General features: G+C 40.9%; 1 protein-coding gene across 8 annotated transcripts in view; it reads right to left on the bottom strand.

Annotated features, from left to right (window-relative positions):
* LOC117252108 (multiple C2 and transmembrane domain-containing protein 1) overlaps positions 1-26,230 on the bottom strand; it is a 179,318-nt gene that overhangs the window by 89,961 nt on the left and 63,127 nt on the right. For all 8 annotated transcript variants that reach the window (XR_013492037.1, XM_033618797.2, XM_033618795.2 and 5 more), the window contains exon 2: positions 20,889-21,009. Coding sequence is in view for 7 of the 8 variants with exons in the window: in XM_033618797.2 (XP_033474688.1) it covers positions 20,889-21,009 (121 nt within the window). In the remaining variant the exon portion in view is untranslated. The remainder of the gene's footprint in view (positions 1-20,888; positions 21,010-26,230) is intronic.

Below are 26,230 nucleotides of genomic sequence, written 5' to 3' on the forward strand. Positions count from 1 at the left end.
ACAAGCAACAACACAAATTTAGGGAGACTGGGAAGGATTCATGATGCAATGTTTGCATCCTGAGTTTGTGTTTGTGCAGGAGATAATCAGGTTTACTGGCTCGGCAGTCTGTTCACGTCCAGATTGAGATAAAGTGGCCAAAGGGACCTGATCACGGGATTAATCGTAGGCATTTCACATACATACAGTATATAATTACTGTATATAGCGCGTACAAATTACATAACACAGCTTGTTGTCTTTCCATTATAATAATTTTATGAGTACTGTGTTTCTCCCTTTACAGTGTAACGCAGAGAGACCATAATATTTCAACTCCACTGCATGTATGTGAACCAACACCTCATATGACAACAAAGACAAAATACTCCCTTTCAAAATTACAGATACAACTTTGCGCTCTGCCATCCTTCCCTCCATCGTTGGCATGCCAGAATCTCGTGCCTTTTATCTCATTGTCCTAACCATCACCCCTTGCAGTGTGCATAACCGTAAGGATTATGAGCGGCAATTTCCAGTAAAACGGTACCTCGTGCTGATCCATTTGTTTTTCGCTGAATGTGTTTCAAATCAGTGTCATGTTATCATCCACTGCAACCAAGGCGATTACCAAGCAAATCTCAAGGGAGTTAGGTGAATCCTATTATGAGACAATTCTCACTCTGTGCCTGGGATTCATCCTTTCTGCCAGTAACAGGAATGTAAGCAAACATACAGAATCCACCATACAGTACACAACATATATGATGTGAGTGGAAAGCAAACATTATCTTGAGGTTTATGTGTTATGATATTCTTCCCTTTTGTCTGCAGACAGCCACAACTGTCGTACACAAGGCTGACAGCCGGGATACTAGATGACAGAAGATTGAGCTCGCTCAGTGTTTGCACACGTCTCATTAGTTCAAGATGGAGCTGTGTTCTATCATTAGCAAGAGAAGAAGTGCAAACACCTGACTCTCACATAATGACTTTACTGATGCTTATTAGAGGCAGTAAAGAGGCTGATGACAAGACTTATGTGAGTGATGTTATTACAAGAAGTGTGAGCAAACACATACGGCTGTGACGATTAAGACTTTTATATAACATTATACTGTGGATAGTAGTCAAATGCACTCCATACTAAATAATCACAGGTCATTTGAGTCTAACAAGAGTGCTATTAATATCAATAAACATAAAAGTATGACACCAGCTTTGTCTGAGTATAAACTGCTGACATGATTCTCAGCTGCCAGCAAGCTTTGATGTGAGAGCGGGAAAAATATGCACTAACACCGGCCTGCTGGGAACAAATGTCCAATCCTTCACATTTAAACACCCTCATACACACCAGCAGAGATACTAGAAACATATTGCTGCTTGACGTATCACTGCAGGAGAGCTGCAGCGAGTGGACACAGGTGACAGGATGAGAAAAGAAGGAGGTGAAAGAGATACAGCTAGAAATGTCTGGGAGGAAATTACTGTGTGGCATAACTGACAGTAAATACAAAGCTGAATTTTGTAAATACAAGCAATAAACAAATAAAAGGGAATCTATTTCCCTGTAAAAGAAGTGAAGCACAGTCTATCATGTACATAAGGTGATGCTTCATGAACTATCTAATGACAGGATCAAAGAGAAATGGGCCCATCGTGGAGGCAAAAGCCAATTATCTCTAAAACGCCAGCGACCCTCTTTCTCACTCTTTCTATGTCACATCGGGTCAATATTCCCCAGACACACATCACTGGCTCAGAGTCTCTGCATCCCATAGTGCCAGCTTTATGGTGCCATAAACACACACAGGCTGAGAAGTATGAAATGGAAAAGGTTGGTGCTGTAGGTGGGTGGTGGATGAATATGAGTGAGCGTGGGTACAGTGCAGAGGAGTGATTGCAGGGGTGCTTTCTTGAAAATCAACCACCATGTATGACATTTATATCATATTTTTTAAAATATTTCCCACAGTTGGGTAAAGTTCATAAAGAAAGAGAGTGAATGTCCCAAATAGGAGACGGTGGGTGGACAGGTCAATAAGCAATAAATCATTAAACTTTAAACGGATTAATAATGGTTGACGAGAATGCCTAAAATCAGTTGGGGTTAAAGACCCTGACTGACCCTGAATGTTTGTCTACCTCGCGGGCAGACGGCTGTGAAATGGAAGTGCTGGGTAAAGGGAGACTGGGTATAAAGAGTCAATGTGTCACACACTGATGAACTGGCAAAGGTAGATAGGTGCCTTGGGTGCTGAAGAGCAGCCATGGAGAGCACAAAGTGATTTTCTGTCTTTCTACGGCTGAGCGGCGTCACTGGTGAGGTGTGTGGGCTAAATGTACCAGGTAAAATCCTGTTCACAAAAGGAGATTTGAAAAGCTTGTAAGTAGGTGTTATAAGATTCAACTATAACTTTAAAAGTAAACGACAGCAGTTTGATGTTTAACAAGAAAAACATCAGGAATATCAGGTCGAAACACCTCCAACCAACCAGGACAGGAAACAATCAAGTAAAGTCTAATAAAACACAACTTATCCTCAAGCAGACTTCCAATTAAAAATGTTGGTACTGGTCAGACAACACTCACACGTGCTCAATTTTGAGGACAGTGATGTACAGTGAGCCCTGTATTTATAACAGGGGCTTTTCTTTGAGCTCCAAATCCAGGATTTCCTTAAATTTTGACATAAAAGACCTGGTTAAAAGAATACATTCTCTGTTTTTGGATTCTTCGTTCAACGGCAGGCATGCAAGAAAAGAAAAAGTTGTCTTCACAAATTCAAATTAACACAGTAAATAATTGATGATCAAATGGTCAATTGGGGACTGGAGTATTCCTTTGACCTCCTAAACCTACTTTCTGAGGTAACCCCAGGGTCAATAGACTGGTGGGTGAGTGGGCAAGTGAGTGAGCGAGGAGAACTTGTCAAGGACACCAAGAGATACTGAGTGGTTCATATCGAGGTGTTAATCTATTCATCTTTTATGATGCTATTAAAACCAACCACTAAACACTTTAATAGTAGCTGGGAGGAGAAATAAATGTGTTTGTGAGAGGACCCAGTGGCGCACTCAGCAGGTAATTTTGCCTTGGGTGTGGCGCATAGGCAGATCTAAAAGCCCCTGATAGACTTGTTTTTGATAGCTGCTCTCTGTCTTCCTGACAGGCAGTTGAAAACATAATCCACCACACATATATCGCTGCTGAACACCTAATGGACAGCAGCCATTAAAATACTTCTCAGCGTCTGTCTGTCAGGAAGCCAGGCTAGTCTGCCAGACACCTGAGAGTGCAACAACAGCAAGCTTGAAAGCACAATCCTTGATCCAAATGTAAACAACAACCCCATTGTGCTACATTATGAATGTCCCTGGGTACAGCAGGACTTTATTAAAGGTGAGTTCAAAACTTTATAAAAAAAATAGCGACCGCATGTCAGACCGTATGCAGCACACATCCAAGAGAAAGCTACAAAAAAAAATTGTAGATACAGTGCCAGGGAAAACACACACACACACACACATACACAAATATAGCAAGGCAAAACACCAAGTGGACAAAACTCATCTCATTCCAACATGAGAGTGAAACTGGAGTTGATTGTGATTGGTTAAGAAACAAAAAATTTTAATCCTTAGCTTTTGACGCAAACTCTTCATCCATTTTCCGTAACTGTTTATCCTGTTAGGGGTCGCGGGGGAGCTGGAGCCTATCCCAGCTGACATTGGGTGAAAGGCAGAGTACACCCTGGACAGGTTGCCTGACTATCACAGGGCTGACACATAGAGACAGACAACCATTCACACCTACAGGCAATTGAGAGTCACAAATTAACCTAACCTGCATTTCTTTGGACTGTGGGAAGAAGCTGGAGTACCTGAAGAAAACGCACACTGATGTGGGGAGAACATGCAAACTCTGCACAGAAGGGCTCCCCCACCCCAAGGTTCGAACCCTTCACTCTGGGTCCGAAGCAGGAACCCTCTGTCTGTGAGGTGACAATGCTAACCACAGCACCACCGTGCTGACCTAAAATGTATAGTATTTGGTCAAAATGTTATACTTGATTCCACTTGCATACAAATCCAAAGTCTCTTGCTTTCTTTCTTACTTTCACAGTAGTACTGTTTCTCATTTTCAACACATAATAAGGGGCGTTTTTTTTTCTTTTACCTCTGCTGTCAGGTTCTTGTGCACATGCACAGTTAAAGTGTATGTATTTTATATGCATATGTGATGTATGCATGTATGTGTACATGTACATATGGACCAAGTGGCAACCTCCAGGGCTGAAAAATAAAGCCAAAGCAGAAGTGCCAAAAACTGCAATTCCTCGAATGGCCACTCGCCAAGATGGCGATGGCCGAAATGCTGAACTCCAGGCTTCAAAACACAAGTCCACAAACCAATGGGTGACATCACTGTAGCTACATCCGTTATTTTTACAGTCTATGATCAGGACTTGTATGTTTGTTGTAGGCAGAAAAATCAGCAACATCTATGTGTTACACAAGCAGAAGAGTAGGGATAACTAACAGTAAAATGTTCTGAATAGAAAGTAATACAACTAACTAGCATGCTAACAGCTTTTTGGAAAATGGTTGTCCGCACTCTAAGTAAAATCATAGGTATCCAGGTACCCTGCTTAGCAAAACTTTGTATTTTAGGGATATATCCAGATAACTTTTCTTTTAACTCTAAGTGTAAGACTCTCATAAACTTTGGCCTCCTGCAGGCCAGGAGGATGGTTGCCCTATCATGGAGAGAGACTGAAGTATCTTCTAAACAGTCCTGGATCAGAGAGATGGTAATGTGTGTTACATTAGAAAAGCTAACCTATGTAACTAGAGGTAAAGCGCAAGAATTTGAAGAGGTGTGGGCACCTTTAATGGACTTTCTCAGGCAACAGTGAATACTTATTTGTAAAGCTGTTGAGTGTGACAGTTTTTTTTTTGTTTTGTTTTGTTTTTTTGTTTTTGTGTGTGTGTGTATGCAGTGAGGTCAGTTTGCATCTCATTGTGCAATTAGTGTGGTATGTGTTTTGTATGTATCTATTGAAAATCAATAAAAAACATTGTTCAAAAAAAAAAACGAGCATGCTAACACTTACAGACACAGTGCACCACATCACACTGATGCATGTTGATACCATTTGCTGGATTTTCTGTCATATATTCATGAACAAAGCAAAGTAATAATGCTTGAGTTTATCCGGTCCAGACTGCAAACTGGCCTATCAGTGCATTCCCACGTTGCCAATGTAGCAATATGCATAATTGTATTTTAATGAAGCTTGTGCTAATAAAAGTGCAGACACTTCTGCAGCTATTTATAACATGCCAGTCATTACAAATGGAAGGCAATGTGTATACACATCATACACTCACACTCAGGGGATATGCATGAGTAAAAGCAATTCGTATTTTTTTGTGTTGAGTTATTTTCTGAAAATGTTTGTCTTTGATCTGCCTTAGCTTTTTTTTTGACACAATCCAATTGTGTCTTTTATTCACCAAATTTGGTTTGATCTTCAAAGACACATTTGCTGATGTCAATTTACCTCTTGAGCTTTGCTGCATTTGTGAAATAAACTTCTTTTGCTGCTCTCTAGTTTCCACTCTGTCTTTTCCTCCACACAACAATCTCCTTTCTCTCTCCATCTCATCATAATTCTTTTCTCTCTCTCTCTCTCTCTCTCTCTCTCTCCCCTCCAGCCATCTAAATTAAATTACATCATCACACTAACTTCCAGTTGATTTCCTTGCTGCCATAGGTACTTAGTGAAAGTTATGGCATTGACATATTCTCACTGTATCAGCCGACAGCCGGCTCAGTCTTCAGGAAGCACGATTTGCCTCATGGTAAAATGAAAATAAGATTTGCAGCATTAACGTGGCAGAAATGATGGAGCATCTGGTGCAGGGGTGTCCAAACTTTTTAGAATGTGGGCCAGGTTAGATAATGTGAAAATACCTGGAGGCCAGCACATCACACAGGTTATTAAAAAAAAAAAAATAAAAACATACAAATAAGACAATGCAACCATATAATCTTAGCAGTGGAAGGTTTCAGGAGCAACTTTCTGCTGCTCCTAAAAGCGGCAACCCTTGCTGTGAGCTTTACATTTTTTTGTTGTGGCCATGTCTGCTACCTAGCAGGAAATATCAGCTGTACGTTAGGAATTCATTTGCTTATTTGCTGTCTATTTATGAAAAACACATTAGTTTTGTCTGCGTAGTTCCTACTTGGTGCATGTCTACAAACTGTATGGTAGTCTTGCCATTGTGAGGAGCAGAAAAAATTCAGTGTTCTTACTTGATTAACCAGTATTGTGTGGTGGGCAGCATGTAGTATATTTGGAACAACAAGCTGTAGGCCATTTAAATGAGCCGCTGACTACCAATGACCCCCAGGCCAGACCTTGGACATTTTGGGCTCTAGTTTCGCAGACCGGGCGAGGCGGGGGCGCAGCGCACCTGCGCTTCGCCAACTGGGTGTGGCCAGGCAGATTTTGCAAGTTTGGCACACCGTGCGCGCTGGCGCAGCTACTCCTCTTTCCCACCTCCGTCCGTCCTACCTGCGCAAGTCGGAAAGAGGGAGGAGAGAAGGCGTGAAGTGGGTTTTACACACATCCCACCAATCAAATGAGCCCCTCTCCTCACCCTTAATTGCACCGCGTGAAGGTGTAATGAGAGTTTACTCAATTCGCCATGGCAGAAGAGAGCAGCAGCATCAGACGGCCAAACTTCTCCCAGGAGGAAATTGATGTTTTGGTCCGGGAGGTCCAAGCTCGCAGTGTCCGAATATACCGAACTGCGAGCAGACCTCCACGGGCTGATGATGATGCAAAGGTAGCCTGGGAGGAGGTCACCACAATTGTAAATCAATGTTGCGTTTCTCTCGTGCGCGTGCGCTCTCTTTCTCTCTCGCAGTCTCACTCTGTTTCTTTTCTTTTGACTTTTCTAAGATGACAGATGCTGAATATATACTCCCTATCTGATGCCGTGGCTGTTTGTGGTTGGCTGAGAGGGATGTGAACTCATTAGTTTGCAGCTGTGTTAAGCAAATCAGATTGGGTTTCCATTACGCGTACCAAATGTGCCGAACGGTGCCAATCCCCTTTGATCTGACATCAGATGTGACGGGACAGTCGATATAGAGATACATTTATGTGCTGATTGCAGATAGTTGCATTGAATACTGTTTTTTTGGGTATTTATTGCATCGTTAATGTGCCTGATATTCTGGAAACCTGCCTGTGAGGTTTTGGTGACGTGTGCGCACTGTCCGCCAGTCAGCCAAACTTCGGCTTACACTGGCTGCGCTCCGCCTGCGCTGACAGTAGACGTGGTTTCAGCTGGCAAGCTTTTAGCGCTGCTCCGGGAAACTAGAGCCCATAATCTGGTATCAGTTATGAGGCTGCTCAGTGTCTTCAATATGGTTCTTTCTCTGCCGTAGTTCTTTCTAGCTGCAACCATGCACGCCCTCCACCTCCCCATCACCACTCGGTCTTTACAGATTCATCATCCTCATCTGCCTCAGCAGTCAGCAGCCTCAGAGTCAGCAGCCATTAAATAAATGTAAATATGTATAATGCTATCAAAATACTACAACATTTAGAATAAAAAAACTTTGAACTATGAGATCCCTGAAATGCAACTTAAAATAATTGTTGACTTTCCTACCGTATTATTGTTTTTATGTCACCCATTAACATATGTCACATTCACAAACACGTGCACACATTCATGATTAGTAATATGTTAAATGGCAAGATAGTAAGTGGAGGTAAAATGAGTGAGTTAAAAGTGGAAACTAATGGGAAGAGAGGCGCGGATCAGGAGGAGAATATTTCAAGCAGCTCTACTGAAAGTAAAGTGGACGACCATCAAGTGAGTGCTACTCCTTTGTGCAGTGTGGTTGTCACTGACAACAGTCAACAACAATATTATTCTTCTGATTGGGAATAAACCTGCTGTCTGCATGAACTGTCTATAGCTGAATAGGTTAGGCATACATGACTGTATTGTAACTATGGTCACAGTGGTGGTACTTTGACAGGCTAATATTGTCTGAGGTGGTATGCGAGGTAAAACTTTGAGAACCCACGGTCTAATGCTTTCATTTAAATGCCAGTGCTGCTCTGGGAGGCAGCAGTGGCCCTAGAGCCTGCAAGTACGCCTCCAAACGCTCCAGACAAACCCCAGAGCAATAACTGAAGATTGATTTATTCCACACATGAGGAGGAAGTCTTGAAAGGAGATGAACTTTGTGCCTGCGTATGAGTTTATGCAATTAATGTGCGAGGCATTTATTGCACACAGATGCACCCATACACAGAAAAGTGGCAATTCCAGTGACAAACGCTCCATTACTCTTCCTGTCTCACTTTTCAACACACAAAGTCACTATCTGCCTCGAGTGCAAAGGATTAATGCACTTAGTCGTCAGCGCTGTAGTCACACAAACAAACACACACACATATGTTAAGCCACACACCTGCCTTGTTCATTGTTCTGAGAGACAGCAGGGCAATGAACAGACAGGACTCTTGACAGTAATGTCAGACACGAGGCCTCGACCTTGTATAAAAGGTTCTGGAAAAACAAAGGATGACTCCTGTCTGTCTGAGGCAGTGGGAGAAGAGCAGACAGTGCTGTGATATGTATGCCGCGGAGACGAGGCTTCTACTGCATTTAAAATGGCATAATATTACGAAAAGGTCATGTTCAAACTGTACACCACTTCACACGCCAACTTGGTCAGGGCCTTTTAACAAGCTAATGAAAGGTGCTTGTTAATGACTGCAGGGTGAAGGATGGTAATGATTATACAGGGTTGTGATTAGCTGCACATTTCTAAAATAAAAAGCTCTTTTCTGTCACATGGGTTCACACTGACATGTGGACCAATTCATTATGCTGTGTCCCCGTTCTCATCATTAATCTGTAGATACTCATTACACATTCATGATCAATAGCTTTCTGTGTCAGCTCAGGGAAGACAAACGGTCCTGAATTATTAACTGATAATATATGAGCAGGTAATTACATTTCTACAGAGGACAGTGTGATATCATGTTCTAAAAATAAGTATCATACTCCATGAGAAAAAAGTTGAACTCACTGCTTTGGATATTAAAGTAGCCTACTGCAGTAAAACATGCGCGTAGTGTGCTTGTTCCTTTCAAATTACTCTAATAGAAGTAATATAAACACCAACGGACTTGTTAATCTTCCTCACAACACATATCTAAAAGGCATTAACTGCACTGAGAGAAATATTGCAGGGGCAGCTCTTTGTACACTCAATCCATCTAAGCATTACATAATAACACAAACAATTTTCTCACTGATGAAATATGGAAAATGTGATCCGAGCTGGAGTAAAACACCGTGGAGCTGAGACATACTGATAACATTTTGAGTATGAAAATACAATGAATATGGATGAGAAAAGCCGCATGCTGATAGCATTAGAAAGCCATCAATAATGTAACATTTCAGCGTGAAATCTCTGCTTTCAGCCCACCAAACAACCAAGCCGTTAAGTTTTCAGTATCTGAGAAAGTTAAGTTAATTTTATGTGGGAAAATTGACTGTCACAGAAAACAACAGACTATATAGCATGTGCCTGAAAATTAGATTGTAATAGATCACTTTTCAAATGTCTACAGGATCCGAGACAGCTCCTCTTAAATGTTGAGAAATATAGTTTAGAGTTCATTTTCATAGATTGATGTCTGCTCAGACGCAATCAACACATTCATTTACATTGACTTGCTAACTTTGCCAATAGCAATTACATCACATAACAGGGTTTCCTGCAGCAAACTACACAGGAGGTGTGGTGCCTTTCCTGAAAATAAAAAAAATAAAAATACCACCTCTGCAAAAATCAAACAAATCATTAAACTTTTATGAAATATATCATTAACCTTCAGAGCAGAGCAACACTCCTCTGCATATCAATTTGCTGGGGGACACCCTGGACAATTTTAAATCTCTGATAAACTTTCTCTTATGCATGACACCTTGGCGGTGAAAGCAGAAGTTCCAAGTTATAGATCTTTTCTAGACATAGACATTTTGTCAAATCATAACAGGAAAAGCACAGGGGCGATTAATAACACTACAATTATTATAGTATGTTTAGATGTTTAAGTTCCAGGGTAATGCAAAGGGTGACAGTGACTTTCACGCAACCTTACATAATATAGTAAACAAGCCAAGTTAGCCCTCCGAGCTAATATATGCTAACTACGCTAACTACGCTAACAACAGATTGAAATGCTGATACTGTATATCAAACAAAAGTCCACAACTTTATCACATTAAGTTCTTGTGAGCTGTAATTTTACCACTTAAAAGCAGAAAGCAGATGGCAGAAGATAACATTAACTCAGAGCCTGACCGGGCAAAGCCTCCCTTCCTCCGGGCAGCTGCCTCCTGTACCGGAGAGCAGAGTGAAAGCAAGAAGTGTTGTGCACTGTGCACTTAGATCTGTGGACCAAAATGTATCCAGAAGCACAAGGACAAGGACAAGGACAAGGACACTAACTGACAAAACATTTTAAGGAATCTCATTCTCCAAGGGATGATCTTAAATCTTCAACTTTTAAAACAACTTCTCAGGAAAGCTCTCTGAATACCTTCATTTATGATATAATCTATAATACTATAAACAGCAGCCTCCTGATCAGAAGTAATAATACTGTTACAATACTTAAGTAATTTTTGGGAGTATCTGTACTTTACTCAAGTTTTTATATTTTAACTTTCACTTTACTCAGTCACATTTCCTAAACAATATACTACTCTAATACGTTTCTATTTATTGGAGTAAAAGTATTTTAGTCCAGTTTTACTCCAGTGTATTTCCGTGTCCTAAGCATTTTCATTACTTTGTTACAACAAAATAACAGGCAAACAAGTGTGGCGCAAGTGTAAACAAGCGTTCTCAAAGCAGGATTAGATTAGATGCTACATGCTAGTGACTACATTCCACTTGACAATGAAACCAACTTCATGATGGAAGCAGAAAATGGCGTCCCCACAGCAGAGAGCGCAAGTAATGATTCATGGAGATAAAGATCACTAAGGTAAAAGTTTCTGTCCCTTCTTAGCTCTGGGTTGCTCTGAAAACCTTCCTAAATCACTCCCAAGATAGAACGTCTTACTATTTTTTGGGCTAAGTTAGGAGCTCTCTGAGAGTATTCTCAGGCCCCAAATATTTAGGCCCCAAATATTTTAAGACTTTTATACAAGTAACATTCTAATAGGTGGCATTGACTTCTACCAAAGTCACTTCTGATAAGATCTCTTTGCTTATACTCAAGTATGGCTTTCAGGTACTTCATCCACCACTTCTGCACAAAAAGACACTGCAGAATTTGTCTCAGGCCGGTAATGAAAAAAGAAAATTAAGCCAACTATTACTTAAGAGAAAAAAAATGGATTTCACCATAAGACAATAAAAGTGGCACCATATTAACCTCAGCACTGACCTTTAAATTAACTGCTCATTCTGAACTTTTCCTTCTTCTTGGCACTCACTGCTGCACTGATATTGAGTGCAGGAGTTGGCCAACACATTGCCTGTCAAAATGCTGCTATTAAGAACCACACCATGAAGGAGGCTCACTGATGCTTGTCATGAGATGTGAGAACAGGAGGAGAGAAAAATGTAGTAAAGCTGCCCATAAAACCGACAGTCATGCTCGAGCTGCAAACCCGAAGCAGCCTCGTGCTCAGATCGTGGGCGCTGTGTGCGGCTGTAGGAGAGAATGTGTATATACGAGTGTGAGCTGCTGGCCTATGTGTAATGTCAGGACTGACGGATGGTTGCAGCTCTGGGGTTTCCCATTACCCAGAATGCAATCTGCTCTAGAGAATGTATTGGCTGTAAAAGGCTGCAAAGACCAGAGCCTTCATCATGGGATGCTGGCAGATGGATTGAGAGCCTGCCTCACTGCAATTACATACAATCACACACATGCATGCTTCTGCCTCTTGCTGCTTTATGATGAAAGGACTTTACTTTCCTGCCCTCTGCTGATATTTACCCCAAATGAACCTTCCTTATTTTGTGTAACACCATGCTGGAACAACGTGATGCAATTAAATGCAAAGTGTAAGATACCGTAACAGTAAGATCTCTTGTTTCATACAGCTGAGCTGAATGAGCAGAAACAAAAATAAAGCAGAAAACTACACAGCATGTGGGAGAATAGCATGGGAGGTGAGAAAGCAATGAAGGGGACTTGAAATAAAACAGGAGACAACATGCTGACTGTGGTGTCAAGCTCTGGCTCTCTCGCTGTTTTCAAATCTTAGAAAGCCGTGGCGCAGGAGACGAGATAATTAGACTTGCTGTAGACTGGTCTCAGCCGTACTTTGAGATCTAATCACTGCAAACCTCTACACTAATATTAGTCCTTTAAGTATGTACACGCACAACACATATGTACCATATAATGAGCACAGAAAGTGCCAGCACACGCAACCGTCTAGTCATTACTTAGTCTCAGCAGGATGTAATCACAGGAGTTTCTAGTAGGGATGTGTAAGGACAAGGAATGCACATAAGCCACTGGCTGCACTAGTTTATAGACAAACTACATTTAGACTTAATTTAATAATTCATAGTATTACACATTAAGTCTGCAGATATATATTCTGCTGAGTTTTTTTCACATCAGTTGTGGGAATATTGTGTTTAAATGTGATTCAAAGTCTGACTGGCCAGAACAGCCTGTTATTAAGGAGGCTTTGATCAGGATTTCTGGGCTGATCACCAATCAGTGGAAGCAGTCAGATACCAATCTATCTTTTATCTACCGATCTTAACTATTCTTAACAACATTGTATGTTAATTATCTAAATAAAAACTGTTTATTTATTGGCTGGCCAAATGTGCAACATATTCCACTATCTGTCTAAGAGACAACTTAAACCATAGCAGCCTACGCTTGGGAGCAGCTTGGAGCTTAACAAATACAGCTTTCCTGTGGAATAAAATAAATAAAATTTCACGCAAATTAAAACAATAAATTAAACTATCGTTAATTTAGTTAGCTGTTAGTTTTTTATCATTTTTAGTCAACCTTATCCTGCTTTTTAGTCAAGTTTTAGTTGACCATAAAGTTTGGGAATATTACATTTAAGTCAACCAAGTCAAGGGAAATTATTTTGTCTTTATAGTCAAACTTATAAAACAGGGGTTGAATCATGACTTTTCCTGCTCCTGTTTCACGTCCGCATCCCTGCGCATGTAACATACACTTGGGAAACTGCCAGCCTACCACATGCAAGCACACGCGCACACACACACACTGACATTAGTCAACCAGTCTATAATATTTTGTTTGCATTTTAGTTAGTGGGGCGAAGAGAAATTGTGTTGTGTGTTTTGCATCATCTGATTGGCCTTTATCAAGACCACCGATCAAACTATTGAGAACAAATATTGACGACTGGTGGAAACATGTTGTCAGTCTGATGACTATAAAGACAATGTATTGTACTGATTGTAACCAGGCTTGAAATTCACCAGTGTTTCTATTGGCAGTGTTTAAATGCTCCAAAAACTGCATTACCACTCGTAATTATAGTGTCAGGAATCTAAAGTTGATCTGTATTGCATTTTTGAGATGTTGTACATTTACAATGGCATACAAAGCTGAATGAAGGTAATCTTTAAACAAAGAATTATGATTAATAACTGCAAAGCAAAAAGTGTGTCTCAGCAGATAAAAAATGATTTGCAGCTCAGGCGAATGCTCATTTCCCTCTTTCTGATCGTATCTGCAGATTGACACTACAAATCACTTTCCATTAGGAACAATTTCCCACCTGAAACAATCTGATTCATCTGCATTCAACTAAACTATGCCTGAAATGCAGCAGAGTCAATTCTGTGCAATACAACGTGCACCTGTTTCATTTGCATAATCACCCATTACATCCAAACCAAGGAGTGGAACAGGAATAGTTCTGATGCTTAAAACGGTCATTAGGACTCCACTCTCCCCGGTTTCAGAGCCTGAGAGAGATGATATCTGCACAGGGAATCATTAAACCATCAACTTTAGGAACATTTTCAAATAATAACTCTGTGGTAACTTTAAAAAACGCAAACACCTAAAGAGGCAACAGATAGGATTCGGTTCTTTTTTTTTTTAGCTTGGCGCCACCTAGCCTCAGTGGTGTTGGTCGCACTGTCGTAACGACCAAATTGTCCGTGGGGATCAAAAATAATCAATAATATGACTCTATTAGACTCTCTAAACAAATGAAATGTAGGCTGTAAAGCCACCAGTATACCTCTATGTATATGTATAATGAGAAGGTGTGTGGACACTATACTAAATAAATGAGTAAAGAGACCGAGCAACAATTATCAGATTTATCTGAAGAAAAAACAATTAGTAATGCAAATAATTACACCAGAATGCATAGTACCAGTACAAACAACTCACAGTAAATGATACAAATATGCACATGTAAACAGTCCCGATTCTAGAATAAACAGTACCGTACGGAAACGATGCGGCCGGTTGGAGCTAAAATTCAATGGGAAACAAAGTCCAGTGTTCACTTAGCTGGGCGTAACTTAGCTGGGCGATGTCCGTCGATAGCTGCCTCCGTGAGAAGAGAACAGAAGGAGGGGAGGGGGGGGTATCACTGTCCGAGGGCTGCTGGGGGTATCACTGTCCGAGGGCTGCTGTAGAATGGCAACGAGGATGTCAGCCGACCAACACTCGCTACCCGGTCCCTGGTTGCGGCGATTTGCAATGCTGCCATTGTGCTCGTGACTCAACTATCTCATGCCCAACTCCTCATAAGGACCAGCTCCAGTCCCTGATTGGCTGACCGACCAATTTCGCAATACATGACACGTTTCCTGCCGTAAAGCAGATTTTTTCCGCGAAATTTCGGCACCGGTGGCAGAAGCTTATTGCAAAGATTGCACAGCCACTAAGTAACCTATGTAAACACTGATAGTCTGATTTTACTGTAGCCACTACCCTGTGCAACCCACATTATTTTCATAATGATATATTTAGGAAAATATGCTGTCTGTTGCCTCTTTAAATAAGACTCAACGGAGATATATTGTACAAACATGTGCACATTATAACACACACATATAACTACTATAACTACACATCCACACAAAACACACACACGTATACATGTTTAGCACTAACAAATCCATCTTCACAGCTGATCAACATTTGATCTTTGTGCATGACTAGTAGCCCAATTAACACCACATCATCTGGTCACTATAACTTTATAAACTATGTCACACCTCCTAGATTCCTGATCACTACTAAACTGTTGGACATTACCCATTTCAATCGCCTCTGACAGCTGGAAATGCTTTCTTGATTTTGGAGTAGCACCTGGGGAGGCCTTTCACACACATCAGCAGGCAGCAGGAAGTCTCCTCTATGAACAGATTTTTTTTTTTTGTTATGTTAACCTTTCAAATTTCCTTTGTGTTCATGTGCATGTGGGGAAGCCCAGTGTCCAAGACTTTGAGGCTGGTTTGGTAACGGCACAGAATTCACATGCTGTTTTGTCTAAAAGTGTACACCTATGTCAAGGGATATTTTGGATCTTTTGAAAATGGGTTCTTATCCATAGACAGTGTTTTAACGACAGTAGGTTTGTCTGCTTGCCCCCAGTGTGAAGAAGCAGGCTGGAGTCCAACACAGAAGCTAAACAATGTACTGCTATAGATGGGGTTCAGCAACAAATCGTATTTTAGCCACCTAAAAAAAAAATCAATATCAGTTTAAGTGTGCCCTACATTGAGAGTATTTTCACTGCTTTAACTTTTGGTCAGACAGCCCATTTCGATGAGAGAGACATTAACAGCTTCAGTTCCCCATCTATGTTCTCACCACAGCAACCAGACTCCATTGAGAAAAACAGTGATTTTAGCTGGCTGAACAAGGGAGCTGCTGGTCCTCCGCTGCTTTAATCAGTTGGTTAGTTTGTGTTATTGTGTGACTCTCACAATCTGAACTAAACCTTCCAAACCCCAAAGTCACACAATAACACAAAGAGGTAGACCAGCAGCTCCTCTGATCAGCAATGCTGAAGTTTTGGGAGTCTGCCTTTGAAGAGAGCAACATAACAGCTTCATTTTCCTGTTTGAAATCACTGTCTGACATTCAGGTAAGGCAGCGAAAAAACTCACAATATAGTGTAGACTTAAACTGACACTGATTTTTTTTTAAGGTGGGATGTTTCTTAGGTGGCAAAAATACATTTTGTTGCTATCTCTCCACAGCAGTAAATTGCCTGGCTTCCATGTCAGCATCCAGCCTGCTTCTTCAACCTGGGGGCATGCTGACTGACATCTACTGTATATATTACTCTGACTATGGATAAGTACTTCATACAACCCCACTTTAAAAAGTCCCTTAAAGTCCAAAGACACAGCAAATGCTTAAATCAATAAGAAACGTGCATCCTCTTTGTCCTCTGTCACACACACACAAACACACAGAAGGTATGCAAGATGGAAAGAAAGGCTGTTGTGTCTTGGGCTATATATAAGTGTCACCTTGTTTCACCTCACCCAAGATGAACTAGTGTAAGAGCAGAGATGGAGGGCTGTGTGTTTTCATCTGAGGTCACCTTCAAAGCTGCAAAATGTCCCATTGGTAACCCATCATATAAGACAGCTAAGTCAGGGTTAGCACCCCGGGGACACAACAGGGTCCAACAGGATAAGTGAAAGTGAAATTCAAAGCAAGGTTATTGGACAAGAAGGATTTGCTGGGCTGGAACAATAAACAAAAAGAAAAAAAGGAGTGGCCATCATTCCTACTCTGTCTAATTCACTGCTAATTTCTGTCTTCCTACGGTTTATATGTAATACAATATCATCAGAGGGAGGTGTAATGAGGCAGGATTAGATGAGAGACCACATCGTCAGCTTCTGTACAAGCTGTACCTTGTTAAAACAACTGTTGAACACATCTATCTACTTGGTTCACTCATATCCAATGATTATTTTGGTTATCTTGTCATAGTATTAAACCATGGCATCTGTTGGCTGTCTCTCCTGGTGACAAATTGTGAAGTGGCTTGTGCCGACTGAGGCGAGACTGATGATAATGCCAGCAAACTATTGTGGTAAACTCCCAAATGTCTCTTGTTTGCTTAACACCAGACAAGTGCGGGAGTGGTATCGACTTACTCATATCAAGCAGTCTTCTGAGGATAAGGGAAGTGCTCCCTTAGAGGTCTGTGTGCTGTGATGGCTCAGCTAGATAACAACCAAACTCTAGCAGAGAATAATGCCAATGTGGCAATGACTATCCTGAACATAGATGCATCTACAACCCACGCATGTATATTCAAACATTTGTGTGTACTGTAAGAGGATTAGGATGAAGATAACATGGTTAACTGCTAAGGAATTAAGGGAAGACAAAGGATACTGTCAATGTAAAAACATGTGAATAAGAGCTACAGTACGGCAAAATTAATATTACACCATAATACTATCATAATGTGACACATAGATATTTGCATAATGACACATTGCTCTTCCAGCATGTAATGTCAGTGCCTTCACTGTGTCCCATGTCTACTCTCTGCCCTGAGCGCCGCGCACTCACAGGCTTAAGATGACAGCATCTGCATGCTCAGCGGAATTCACGAGCACAAGAGGGTGCAAGAGCTCAAAATGTTTTATGAGGAGCGCAGGAGAGTGCAGCTGTTGCCAACTGGAGAAGAAGCTTTTCTGTGGCCAGTCAAGAGAGGCTAATATTTCATATTTAGTTTAATCAGTGGGAGTGCTTTAAGTTTGAACCCATTTATAAGAAAAATTATGTTTTATTTAATCAGATAAAATCATATTTGTGACTCGTTACTGTATCATGCCCTTACAGGAAAGCAGCTGCATATACACTGCTTGCAGGTGAGCTACTGTATGCATGGTAGCTTGTTTTTGCTAGTGCTTTATGGGTATAGAAAGTGACCATAAAGGGTTCAAAAAGTCTAAGACTGACAAGAATGAGCCTTCAAAGATTGGTGTTGGATGTATTGTTCATGTTCTGGACACTGTCTTGCCTCTTGCTGAGGAGGAAATCCTCAACTATTAAAAATTCAACTCTATTTCTTATAGCCAAAAGACAGACATATCTTCTTGCTTGCAGCACATTGTGTAGCCCACGATGAAATGTGACATGGGAAAGTTTGGTGAACGCATGATGGAAAGAAGCTCTGGCCACAGATGTAACATGATGTTTTAAATTAAAATGTAAAGTTAAAGTTAGTGAATCATCTGCTTTAAGTGTCTGTTGATTTACAATACTGCATACATATACTTTATTATTATAATGTAAAGTAAATTAAAACACATCATCCTGATTTAATTATCATAAAAAAGTGCTTCTCTGGAGAACAGCCATGTCAGGCACAGTTGTATTTCAAATTTCAAATGTTTTGTTGCCATTACTGTCCCTCCACTCTCCGTCTTATTTGAATTCACTTTGAGAAGGGTCCATACTTTACTCTCCTCAAATTGAGGAAATGTTGTTATAGCAACAGATCCTTTAATTGGCTGTGAGGGCTTTTCCATCTCAACTTCTGTTGAGCCCCTGGCCTCATTTGTTCGCTGCACAAAAAGCTTCCTTTTATGACTTGGATCTACAACAAAGGGATATCAATGTGAAATGTGAAATCAGATGCCCCTTGTCACTGAGCCAACCCCCCCCCCCCCCGCTTTTGTGTCTGACTAGTCAACCTTGTGTCTGGGTGCATACATCACTTTGATGCATGGATCAGAGCTGCGGCGACAGGCGTTTGCTACCTGTGTGCTTCTGTTAGCTCCTTTAAAGTCAAGTCATGTCGAGTCTCCTTTAAAGTTAAGTTGTAAATCCCAGTATCCATCAATATTCAAGACTTTAATAGCAGTTTGACTGGAAATCAGACAGCAGCCACTTGATTTGATGCCACACTTCTTTAGGATATATTGCAATGTGGTGATTAGTATGCAAAGTCTGGATGAAAGTGAAAATTTCAGCTCAGTTCATTTTAGTTTCACTTCCAGGTTCACTAAGTATGAATATCTGAAATTCCATAATGCTGCGGAGGTATTTCTGAGAGGATGTTTCCAAAAAATGTTTTGCAGGCAAAACTGGGAGCCATCTGTGTCATTTATAATTCATGTCGAGGATTTTAGTGAATCAATAGGTACCAGAGGTAAATTGTTTCTTCCAGAAAATGCTTTTCTTTGACAACCGAGCGCTTCTTCAATCTACCTGACAATGGAGCTCAGACTGATTGGCTCATGGAAAATCCCAAAAATCCTATGTCTGTCTTTTGCAGTTTATCCTTTGGTTGCTGTAGGAAAGCATGTGAATGTCCTGACAGTACAGCATGTTGAGATTTAATCAGTTGCTGCAAATATTAATATTTACAAAAAAGCACTCTCTGAACACTGTGTGACAAAACAAGCTGTGTTACAACACTGATTGTTATTAAGATATTATTGGTCATATTAAATTCAATCCACGATAGCTCCTTTATTTAACTGTGTCTCTGTCTCTTCTTCTCTCTCTAATGAGCTGTCTTTATGCACTCAGGACAGGACAGGTGAGCTCCGTGCCTCACTGCTCATTATCCAGGCGGCCAGGTAGTCAAGCAAAATGTACGGGAGGGAGCTTTTTCTTCAGGTCTGTCGTCATGGTTACTGCTACAACCATTAATGAGACCTCTGCATCCATCACTATCCAAACCACTGTCTGTGAGTTTTTATAAGAAAATCTCTCGCCTCGCTTGTTTTTCTGGCTGGCCTTTCCACTATGCGAGACATAACTGCCTGCTTAAAAACACTATTAGGGCTGTGCTCAGATAGCCTCCACAGTGGGTTAGAATCTGTCTTGCAGTTAAAATCACAATCGCTCCAAAGACGCAAAAAAATACTGTTTAGCAGCTTGTTTAATAGAGATAATATCTTTTAAACTGGTGCAAAGGGCAGATAAACTCTATTTATCTCCACAATGGGCGACAACTCAAGATAACACTGCAAAAACATTCGCACTCCTGCTCCACCCCTCCCTTAACCATTATGAAGTGCCACTCAATACTTTTGGCCCTCTGACTTTGGTTCTTTTAAGCCACTGAATTAAATATTTATCATGAAATGCAGAAACGTGTGAGAATATGGGTCTCATGAAATAATAAACAATACAGTATAGTCGTTACTTAAACTAAAAGCCTTGATCACACTGGAACACTGGAGTGAAAGACATACACTATGGTTTAGTCATATTACACAAAAGCAGCCAGGGTATCATACTAGCAAAAACTGGCTCACAATGTGACATTGTTCTAGCTTGAGCCAAAGCTGAATTGTTTTCCTGGATGCACATGAAATGCCCCGCATCATCCCTAGTAATTTCATCTCACTTCACACATGGAAAATGGAGTGAGGCGTGAGGACAAGATGTGTGATTTAATAAAACCCTACAAGGGGAGCGAGATAAGAAAGAGAAAAGAAAGGGAGCGCAATGTGAGAAACATAAAATTGAGGTGAAAAGAGAGGAAAGAATAGTGCCAAGATAAATATTACATTGACAAAAAGAGGCACGTATAAAAATGGAGGAAGACCCCCAAAGACAGCAGGTGAATGCAGGATACACTAAGAATGAAAATGAGCACAAGACAGTTCAGTTCTTCAAAGATGGTATCCTGGGTGCTGGGCTGCCTGCATCAGTGAAAAAGCAATCGAAAGAGGTAGACAGAGAGCAGGGTAGCATAGCTTTCATTTGGTGAGCTAAATAGAGGCTTGATAAAGCTGTCCACCCTGTCTTCACACATAAACCTCAATGCTGCTGAGGTAACAGGAAGAACAAACAGAGCTCCTACCTGTCCGATCTCGGATGGCCAAGTTGTTCCCTTTCTTCAGGACGATATCCAGCTGGTACATGGCTGGGCTCGGAGGTCGAGGCAGCGGCTCTGCATTACTGGGCCCCACTATGTTGATGCCCTGTAGAGAGAAGAAGTCACATGAGCTATACAGGTTTACCAGTACAGTGGAGGATAAAGAGAAGGACAAAGAAAAGGAAGAAGACATACAGTACATAAACCAGACACATCTTTGAGTCAAAGAAATGACAACATCAGCAAGCACATATGTGACATTAAAATCAATAATAGCAACAATATATTTTTCAAGGGAGACCTGGCCAAGGCAGCAGCAAAAGATAACCACAATAAAAGCATAGAAGATATACATTAATATGTCAAATTAAATGGCAGCTATTTCAAAATGGTCAGTATCTTAATAAATCTGACTTCCTAAGATGATTATTTCTATATTATAAGGCAGATAACTTTTGGTCTGAGTCAGAGCCATTAATATTTAGATACAATGAAAGTTAAACGTCAGCTAAAACGTGTCCAAAATGTAAGAGAAATTTCTGCTGCAGCATCACTTTGCTCTGAATGAATCTCTCTGAGTGGGGCAAATAAAAAGCCTGCAGCTAAGAAGACATTTAAAAAGGTAAACAGAGAAATTTCTCACACTTTGAAAAGTCAATATTTGTACATTACATGATACATGCTGAATGTGTAGCCTGACAACTACTTGTAAAAGGCATGCATCCTCCTTGGAAAGCTTCTGAGTATAAAGCTATTGGAAGGGGTCATCTCTATGGCATTACATGCCATGCTGCAGCCCTGAGGGCAGTGCTGTACTGTACTTTGTCAGGGAGCCCCCCGTGGCTCTAATCATGGTTCCCCTTGGATGTAGAGGCCCATTAGCGAGCCACATGACGAACCAGGGTATGCTCTGAGATCCACTACAGCTTACTTTCATTATCCAGCCTTTGCTCATCTTATTTTTATTCTCAGACCCCTCCCCCAGCTCGTGCGTGGGCACTGCTGTCATATCTACCCAGCTATCGTACTCTGAGATGAGGCTAAGCATAGCTATAAAAGAGCAGAAAAATGCTAGTGGGCCACTGGGAGGCCACTAACAGACTACCAAGGATAGCATAAGAGCAGCTCTCTCTAGAGCGGAGCACCAGAGCAGAGTGATCTTTGGACAGCTAAAATTAGGGTAAGGATGCAAATGGGGAAGAAAAAGGAGAAAGGCAGCCCTCGAGGAGACTCCCTTTTAACACTGTCATCAAAATGCACACTAATGATGCTGTCATAACATTTCCTGTAATTGCTAATAACATTGTCTCCAGAATGATGTCTGGCTGCCTTAAATCATAAACTGACTGTGGGCTATTGTCGACAAAAATCCCTGTAATAACAGTGGAGGATGGGTAACCCCAGTAACAGTCTATATGTCTGTGTGTAATAATGCTAACGATATACATATTTAATAGTTGTTAATGGAATATGCACAGCAATCAGCAGTCAGCACCTTATTTTTAGACGTAGCCTGACGTTGTTATGGTGGAATATGATAGTGCAGCACTGTTCTTCAGTACTGTAGGGACAGCATTGCATCGAGGCTACAGGTTAATAATAGTGAGTATAATTACACTGCAGTCCAGTGCAGTCCCACTATATTACAGCGATTATCTCGGGCTGCCCTCAGAAGCTAATGTAATAATCTATAATGAATATCATGATTAACTTTCATTTTCTATGCATGAGGAAACTGAGACTGGTAAATATGCCACTTGAGAAACAAACGTGCTATCAAGTGTGTGCAGAGACTGCAGGAGATACTGCTATCATGTTATGACACACAAAAGGTAATTCAAAAACTATGCTACTATTAAACTACATCTGAGGAATATCAATTTAGAAAATAGTCTTAAAATAGCTGTAAATCTATGCAGTTCAGGCGACAACATGTCAGTACTGGCAGCCCATTGACACTTGCCAAAGAGAATCACTGTCACTGTCAACACATTAAGGGCAATAATTAGTGGAAACCATTTCAAGTAATCACTTTGGTCAAATTGATCACATTTCTCATGCAGATTATCACTTAATTGACATCTGTATATTTATTACATGAATATAAACTAATAATAACTAATAATAATAAAACTGGCAGCTTCACTATTTGTTGAATCTTATTGACTGTTTCAAAACACAGTACAGCTGTTTCAAACACTTTTCAAATACCTGCACAAATTAAATTAGGCTTTTGTACTGTGTATAACTCAAATACATGATAATACCGTCCTGTATATGAAATATAACTCACTAAGGGCCCACTTAAGAGGAGCATTACAATCCATATAATGAGGGCGGCTTCAACCACAGGTGCTTTCCCTGTGCGTGCACAGTCATTTTCTGTGTCCATCACTAGCAGCCATGAGTGTTTCGTTTGAGTAGCCTGAGGAGCACCAAGTTTATCTGCTGCATCTTGTTTGGCAAGATTCAAAGAGACTACATTTTTGATTGAGACGCAATTAAATTTTCTTTTTTTTGCAATGATTTCAATGTGCATGCAGCATCAGCCTCAGGGAGCCAGCTGGAAGCAGATGGGTTACTACAAGACAAAGTGTCATGGGAGTAAAATTTTCAAAATTAAATTAGCGCAGCTTTAATTTTTTCCATATGTTGTGAATGAAAAACCCAAATTGAACACTGTAAGCAGGCTACTTGATTACTATATGGAAATAATTACAACATCCTTTGTATAGGATTCTGTCCCAAGCTTTCTGATCCATATAAGCAGTTGATCACTGTAACCGTGATCACTGTAAACCATTTCCAGTGTAATTCAAATAGCTATGATTACAAAATACCAACATGTTTATGTGCAGAGGATAGTACAGATTGTATATACAACACAAAGCATTATCATCATTGCGGATGATGGCTTTGTAGCCATGTGTTTTTGTTCATTTTGCCCACATTAAGTAAGTAAATTTATCTATGAGGGCCAGTGTTCCGATTGTTCTTGGATCCTTGCTATCTGTATCGTTTAAGATTTTTGGAGTTGTGCGCATTACTATTTTTCATCATGGTACAAATAACACACAGCAGCACTTCAAACCACAGCAGCTAGATGGGAAATGCAGTGCTCTCCATGGAAAAGTCAACCCTCAGCACTTGTAGCCTAACAGCACCTGCTGTCAAACAGGTACAAACTAGAGAGGAAGAGAACTAGAGTCAGTTTTTGGGGGAAAAGGAAAAAGTGAGACACAACAAAAGTAATCTGTTGTTAGGTAACAGGTGCACCAGCTCAACAAATATCTGGAGAATCCACAGCAAACATTCAGGGACAGAGAGTGTTCAAGCTGTGTGTTTGGATAAGATAAACCTGGGGTCAACAGGGCATGTATTGTAATTGAACTGTGGGTGGATACATCCAATAGGATTGGATGACAGTTGACCATGTAACATTAAGCCCTTTTGTCTATGAATGTGACTAACAAACAGTGACGCAGAGACACACAGAACACAATGTCAAGTCAGGTCGCATCATACCACACAGCGATTAAGAAAAAGATGGAAATCCCCAGACACGCTGTGCCCACAGAAAATGCCAGTGCACGTTTTTTTCTTCTCTGTTGCACATGTATGAAATCCTCAGTGCTTTGTATCTTTCAGAATGTCAGTATTTATTGTGCGTATGGCGTACAGCACCAATAACAGACACAGACACACAAGTTAAATGCACGTACTCACAGACAGATGCGCACAAACATAATAGGAAGCTCGGGATTTAAAATGGATTTGCAGATAGTGCAGGCTCTTGGAGTGAGCGACAGTACACATGATAGGATCAATGAAGTCTCTGCTAGAGCAAACAACCAGATAAAAGAGACAAACAGGCTGCCAGTATACAACTGTTTACCATACACAGAAAGAAAATATGATGCAGTTAAAGACGAGGGCTGCTCTGTGTTGCATACCCAAACTCATAAGTATGGGTGGAGCAGGGGACCAGGGTGTTGATCTTGATTGGGCTCACTTGTTCCATTTAAAATCTAGAATAGTCAAAAAATATTTCATTTAATCTATAAACGGCCAGGTCTCCCTTGAAGAGGATACTGACTTCCTGCTGAGGTCAACAATAAAAAGCTCAGACATTATCAGCTCTTTATCGTAACTTTTAAAAGTTTTGGTTTTATGTATCATCATGCTGCAGCCTCTTTCCTGCTCTCTGCATGTCGGGGCTGACCTCCTCCACACATGTGCAGACACACACACACACACACACACAAACACACACACAAACATGACAGAGTGAAGTCAGACAACAGCAGAGAGGCCATAGTGCAGATGAAGGTAATATAGGTTCAAGATGACTCTAGCTGACGACAGCTACAGTATGCTTGAGAAAGAGAGAGGGAGATGATGGTAGAGTGATAGATATTATAAGCTACTGTTTATGCCACTTGATATGCTTCTGTGCATTGAGAGCTCTTTTTTATTCTGTTTCTGTATCATGTTGAGGAGGGCCATATGAATTTGTAATTGAATAACCCTGCTGTACACAATGGTATTTAGAAATCCAGACTTCCAGATTATCAATACCATTAAAAACACAGATTCTCGTCTTACTATAGGAGAGGCTGTACTGTATGTAGTGCACATCACGCACCACCAGAGGTCAGTTTCTACTGGTGGGACAGGCAGCTTACTTGGCAAATATGGTACCTGCGAGTGATGGGAATAACGTTACAGAACTGTTAACAGCTGTCCAGCAACGGCAGAGTGAGACAGATGGGAAAAGCAGCATATTTCACGTGTAACTCGGGTGTCACAATTCTCTGCCACAGCAAGAATTCAAAAAACTTAACTAAAAGTAGAAGTAAAGAAAGTTGAAATACTGACATATAAACAGACACACATACACTCACACGGACACATACGCAGACTCTAGGTCTCGAACTAGTCATTTTGTTCAATAACCATCACCCAGGTCCATTCTTCATGACAGATGTGGCCCAGAGGATTTGACTCTATCCTGTCCCCTGAGCCCTGTAGACCTCAGCCCTTCCCTCTGCACACTCAGGCCTCAATAGAGAGAGCCACATACTGCAGAGACACAGACTACACACACATGCACAGTGACAGAAAAGGAGAAAAAAACAGGAAAAGAAAAGGCAGCCAAGGTCCATCCCACTCCACCTGCTCTGTGTTTCTCTGTGCTCTTCCTTGAAGCTGACAGAGAGCTAAACAACTGCTACCACAACCTAATTTTCAGTCTCACTCGAGCCCCAGAGGGCAATAAACATTCTGGCACAGGGAGACCTTACAGAAGGACAGAACAGGTATATGTC

The sequence above is a fragment of the Epinephelus lanceolatus genome, chromosome 9 (assembly GCF_041903045.1).
Source record: "Epinephelus lanceolatus isolate andai-2023 chromosome 9, ASM4190304v1, whole genome shotgun sequence".
NCBI classification, from domain to species: domain Eukaryota; kingdom Metazoa; phylum Chordata; class Actinopteri; order Perciformes; family Serranidae; genus Epinephelus; species Epinephelus lanceolatus.